This window comes from Phaseolus vulgaris, chromosome 9 (assembly GCF_051622355.1).
Source record: "Phaseolus vulgaris cultivar YP4 chromosome 9, ASM5162235v1, whole genome shotgun sequence".
NCBI classification, from domain to species: Eukaryota; Viridiplantae; Streptophyta; class Magnoliopsida; order Fabales; family Fabaceae; genus Phaseolus; species Phaseolus vulgaris.
In genome coordinates, this window is record NC_143506.1 from 15,149,867 (window position 1) to 15,155,239 (window position 5,373).

At 34.0% G+C, this 5,373-nt stretch overlaps 1 protein-coding gene across 3 annotated transcripts; it reads left to right on the forward strand.

The window, feature by feature from the left end:
* The first annotated feature begins 495 nt into the window (after positions 1 to 495).
* On the forward strand, positions 496 to 4,056 carry LOC137822904 (Alkaline phytoceramidase (aPHC)). 3 transcript variants are annotated; one of them, XM_068627927.1, is made up of 7 exons: positions 496 to 890; positions 983 to 1,082; positions 1,156 to 1,276; positions 1,495 to 1,616; positions 1,733 to 1,854; positions 3,012 to 3,171; positions 3,256 to 3,946. In XM_068627927.1, the coding sequence occupies exons 1-7, from the start codon at positions 731 to 733 to the stop codon at positions 3,281 to 3,283; spliced, it is 813 nt and encodes a 270-aa protein (XP_068484028.1). In that variant the 5' UTR covers positions 496 to 730; the 3' UTR covers positions 3,284 to 3,946. The 3 variants fall into 3 exon arrangements, 1 of the variants encoding a protein (XP_068484028.1); XR_016515290.1 differs by having other exon boundaries at positions 541 to 890; positions 1,770 to 1,854; positions 3,256 to 4,056; XR_016515289.1 differs by having other exon boundaries at positions 541 to 890; positions 1,723 to 1,854.
* Positions 4,057 to 5,373: the final 1,317 nt, after the last annotated feature.

Here is a 5,373-nt window from a genome sequence, read left to right on the forward strand (position 1 = left end):
CATATGTTCTTTTCTCAGCTTCATAAATTTTCATATTTTCAAAAATATTCATATTTTAAACAATATTTCTCTGTAATATTTCAGATTAGGTAATTTGGAAGTTTTTTTTTAAATTCGTAATTAGTTTCCAGATAAATTGATAATTTTTTTTATATACATGATTAATTTTCGGATTATATAATTTGAAAATCTTTTTTCAAATACGTGTCCGGATTATATAATCCAAAAATTATTTATGAGGTGACAGAAAAAGAATAAAAAAAAGTATTTTTATATTTTCTATGGAGCTGACAAAAGAATTCATGGAGGTGCAGGAAGAAACTCTTGAGCCACCTCAATCTATGAAAGCAGAAAAAAAAATGAGAAAAGGGTGGGACAAAATCACGTTAGAAACGTTGATTTCATAGCCACGTGGGACCTACCTAAATCAAATCAAAACGGCGAAGTTAAACGTACTTTTATCTATTATTTATTTGCGTTTGAAGGAAGAAAAAAAAAATAGGAAGTCAAAATCAGAACCGCACTGAAACCCCAGAACCCAAACGACAAATTTTCTCTTGGCAGTGTGGGGACACTGTTGTGTTGGGAGTGCAAACAGACGAAAACACTTTTTCTCGAAACCCAAACACTCCACCTTCTTTCCTTTCTTCATACCTTGAAACCGCAAAATAAGAAGAAAGAAAGAGCGGTTGAGACAGAGGAGAAGAAGAAGAACAAGAAGAAGAAAACGATGGATTTGGGTTGGGTGATGAATCAACAATGCAGAAGGTGGACGACAAGTCGTGTATGTGGAGCAACGTTTCTGTGTTGCATGTGCTTAATCTTCTTCACTCCCACAATCCCTCGCTCTCCCAAGCACCACCAATTCGTTGACATGCGCAATCTTCTCGGTAACCACCCACATTGTGCACGAGATCATAATTTTGGGGTGAATTTTGTTTCGGTTGCTTCATCCATGTTCTCATGATTTTGGGTTCTCCAGGAGTACCTAACACGTTGAATGTGATGACGAATTTCCCGTTCTTAATTGTGGGGATTCTGGGCCTCGTACTTGCCCTCGAAGGAGGTGTCTTCAACATAAGGTTTTGGTTCCTGCGTAACGAAATTGGTTTGTTCCTTTCCAACCGTTTATTTGACATCGTTGTGTTGTTGCAGTTCCCAAGGTGAGGTTTGGACTTGGGCACTGTTCTATGCTGGAATAGCTGGGGTGGCTTTTGGCTCTGCTTATTACCATTTGAAACCCGATGACCACCGTGTGTTGTGGGACACTTTACCGGTTAGTTAGTATTCTATGTTCTATCTTCGATCCTGCTATTGCTCTATTGTTTTCAAACTGGTTGATTTATTCGGTGCCATGTGAGGTTTTCTGGTTAAATTAACTCATTTCAACACTAAAATTACTTTCCTTGCAAGTTGTAATTAAGTGGGGTCACTCCTTATTGTCTCTGTTTTTTTTTTTTTTATTGTAAAGCTCAATGGTTTTGTGGATGGCAGATGATGGTGGCCTTCTCCTCACTTTTCTCTAGCTTGGTTGTTGAGAGATTTGGCCAGAGGATTGGGCTGTGTTGTCTGTTTGCACTTATTGTTGCTGCCTTTCTATGTTTAGTTTATGAACGGTTAGTTTCTTCTTTCTTTTAATTCATTCCTATTCTGTCTTGGATGCTTATACGCCAAGTGAAGGTGCTGAAGTAGTCAAGTTCTATGCTGAATTCTGTCTGCTAGTTGGTTGCAGAATTTATAATGATATTCGGTTCTGCGTGATATTCCAGTTGACTCTGCCTCTAACTATTCCAGTAATAGCACTCATGTACCGCTCCAAATATACTCACTCAAGATATTGGTTTTTGTCTACAGGTAAGCCGTGGACAATGTAATTCTCTAGTTTTACTTAGCAAAGTTTCTTTAAGACTCTGTTCCTGCTTTTTTATGTGGAGAACTACTTCCATGTATAAATTTTAAATGTTAAGTAAATATGAATTTTTCGAGCCAGTGTCTCATTCAGGGAGCAAGTGCCTAGGATATATCGTAAAATCTAATATAGGAGCATTTGTTTGTTAACTAAGCAACTTGAACTAAAGTAATTTTAGTATCTGTTTATAATGTTTCCTCTTTTGCGACCTGCTGTCATTTCTCTAACCAAGTTAGTAATAGATTAACAGGAAAAGAAGACTATACTAAAATATGTAAACCTTATGTCGTTAATAGCGTTTAAGGTAACACTCTATTTACTGAGTTTGGGAGGATATCTTGTGCTATCTTTAGAATGCTTGATATGAGAAAGGATGCTGTCATTCCACTTCTTAGTCACATTAACTACATAATTTTGAACTTAAATGTTTACTAATAAGGACTTATTTGATAAATTTCTTTATAAGTATTTATTGGTGAAAAAAAAAGGTGAAAAGAATTGAGTATTTTCTATAAATATGTTATATGTTGTGAGATGGGTGAAGAGTGTTGAAGTTGGTTTACAGTTGTGTGATTCAGAATATTGCCTCCAGTCCTGATTTCATGTATATTGTAACACGAAGTAGGTTTAAGGGCATGCCAACCCCATATTTATGCTGTGACATAATTGTACTTTTATTAGGAGACCTTCTCAGAAATAATGATTATTCATGAAGTACACCTTCCATTGTATGTTTATGGGATATAACTCTTTCAAGTTTTTGTAAGCCACCATTTTCAATCTATCCATTAACTTTTATCTCTAATTGGCTGTGTTGTTTTGAATATTATATTGGACAAAGTTCACCGTTATACTTCAGAAATAAATCTTGATGTCTGTATTTCACCACGTATTGCATGTCAGTGTTGTGGTCCTGTAAAAGTTGAAACATGCTTCACTTATAACCCACTGCCCTCAAATGTGTTATTTTCCTGAATTATGCAAATTTTAAAGAAAATAAAGCAGCTGCTAACGTATGATTTGAGGATATCCAAGTTAAGCAGTGACCATAATCTATTAAATGTTGTGCATATGCTCTGAATCCTGAACTTTCCTGCCACAGGGATTTATCTGCTTGCAAAATTTGAAGGTGTTACTGACAAGAAACTGTACCATGTAAATAACTACGTTATCAGTGGGCATTCTTTGGAACACTTGTGCTTAGCACTGATCCCAATTTCACTCACCGTAATGCTCATCTACAGGGAACTTAAGTTTAAAAGGTAATAATCAAAATGTCTTGTGGCTATGCTTAAAAATTGGTATACTGTCATGTTTTTCTTATACGTCTATTGGGTTGATGACAGAGTAGTTGATGTTAAAGATCGACCATGAGAGGCACAGAGAACTGATGATTGTTATTTGCTCCTGGATGGTCGAGAGACGTTGCATTGCAGTAATGAATGAGTGAAAATGCCTTAGGATTATATAAACCATGGTCGGCAAATTAGATGAAGTTCTCCTCCATAACTTGTAAGTGTTACTAGTTTAGCTGTATAGTGGGGCCAAATTCCTTTATCTTTATTTATAAGGGAATCTCTGTAGACACCAATCTGATCTTGCCTGGTGGGTCGTCATGTGTATGAAAGCTTGTGCTTTTCAGATTATATAGGGATGTCATATGTATGGTTGAGGACAAGAGGTTTCTAACTTGACTTGGTTTTTCTTTGTCGTTGTTCATTGCCCTTCTGAAAACTGTGACAGCATTATTGATGCACCAACGTGAGGCATTGAGAATTTTGTAACTAGTCTGCGCAGTGTTTATATTTCGTGAGTTTGTTTTTTGGGATGTGAGAATAACTAACATGCAGAAAGCACGATAGATTCTGCTGTGAACTTGTGACAGACTTAAGATTGCGTTCTTCTGTGTTGGCCTTGTGGATTTATTATGGATGAATCCAGGTGGCAAAAGATGATTGGGATTCCCATTAGTAAATTTCATGGCACGTGTTGGTGCTTTAGATGCTTACCTGGCAAATATATGCTCCCTTCACATGCTCTTGCTTTGTCCTTCTGAATAACTTTTATGTCTGCTTATTTTATGGCTCCTAACATATGCATAATCATGTGCCTTGTACCCATATTCACATAATTACTTATTTGTATTACGTTCAGTGATCTTTCGTTTCTTCTGCCCCCACCCCCTTCTCCATTATGGTAAGGGAAGATCAAATATGCTTTCAACATTGAAAATTTGTAAGATAATACTTAAAAAGATCAAAATCCTTCTTAGAAGGATATGAGGTTTTTCAACTTACTCTCTCATACTTCTCTGCCTTCACACACTAATGCTATGCCTGTAAATTTATTTATAATATTTTAATAACTTTTACAAGGATGGGTCTAAATTAACTAGATTCAATAATCTTAATATCTCATTGAACATTATAAGTAGCTATTGTCGATTTATGAGCCTACATACATCCATACATTACCTGCTTAGATGATAAATTAAAATGTTGGCTTTATAATCCGCTAACGAAGCCACAACACATTTTGTTCTAGGATTAGGAACATTTGTGACAATAAAGCTAAAACGTTGTGTTTTTCCAAGAAAGAAGAAACGCAAATAAAAGTTATTCAGCTTTCATATTGTTTTTTCGTATTTGGGATTCAGCTTTCGTTTGTGTTCTTAAAACTAATTTCAACAGACAAGTTTCACTTGGATAAACTGAAACTTAGTAACTTTTAAAAATGGGTTTCTAGGGCTAGCTACAGTACCAAATTACTATCTCAACCCGGAGTAGTTAACCTCAAATGTAACTTTCATACAAAAACTGTTATATGCTATATCGTTTAAATTCGATAAGATCAAATATGGATTTGAACTAAAAACATAATTTGATTTTAAATAAATTAGCTACAGATGTTAGAGATTCCACATAAGAATTTCATAATATATAATAATAAGCAATTTAATAATTGATTAGGATGAGTTTTAAGGCAAAACAACCCACTTGATTTGACTCTAGAAACTAGAAACATTGCAGTTTAATTTGAGTTTATTTAAATACAATTTCAAATCCAATGCAGTATTTTTTTCTATTAAATAAAACACCACATATAAATAAAAAGGTAAATACGTATTATTTAAATTTAATATATTTATTAAAAGGAAAATTTAGCCAGTGTAGAGTTTATTCGAATTTATTCATTCTTTATATAAACACACGTGTTTTCCATTTATGCATGTTATTTTCAAATTAATTTGTATAAAATCTATTACATGTTCATAATTTTATTTAATTACAATGAAATAAACAAATAATAAAAAATGAACTAATTCAAATAATATTTTTAGTTCAAATATCGAAAAAGTTTCACTGAAATGGTGATTATGTTGCGATGTTTTAGTTCAAATCTAGATTGAAATTATGATCATATTTATTATTAAATTTCACTCGATCTCACAAAGTTATCATTTA

Excerpts from the sequence above, each read along its gene's own strand:
- LOC137822904 (XM_068627927.1), top strand. The coding sequence starts at position 731 with ATGGATTTGGGTTGGGTGATGAATCAACAATGCAGAAGGTGGACGACA. Across the intron at positions 891-982 it reads TGACATGCGCAATCTTCTCG|GAGTACCTAACACGTTGAAT; the intron begins GTAACCACCCAC and ends TGGGTTCTCCAG. Across the intron at positions 1,083-1,155 it reads GGAGGTGTCTTCAACATAAG|TTCCCAAGGTGAGGTTTGGA; the intron begins GTTTTGGTTCCT and ends GTGTTGTTGCAG.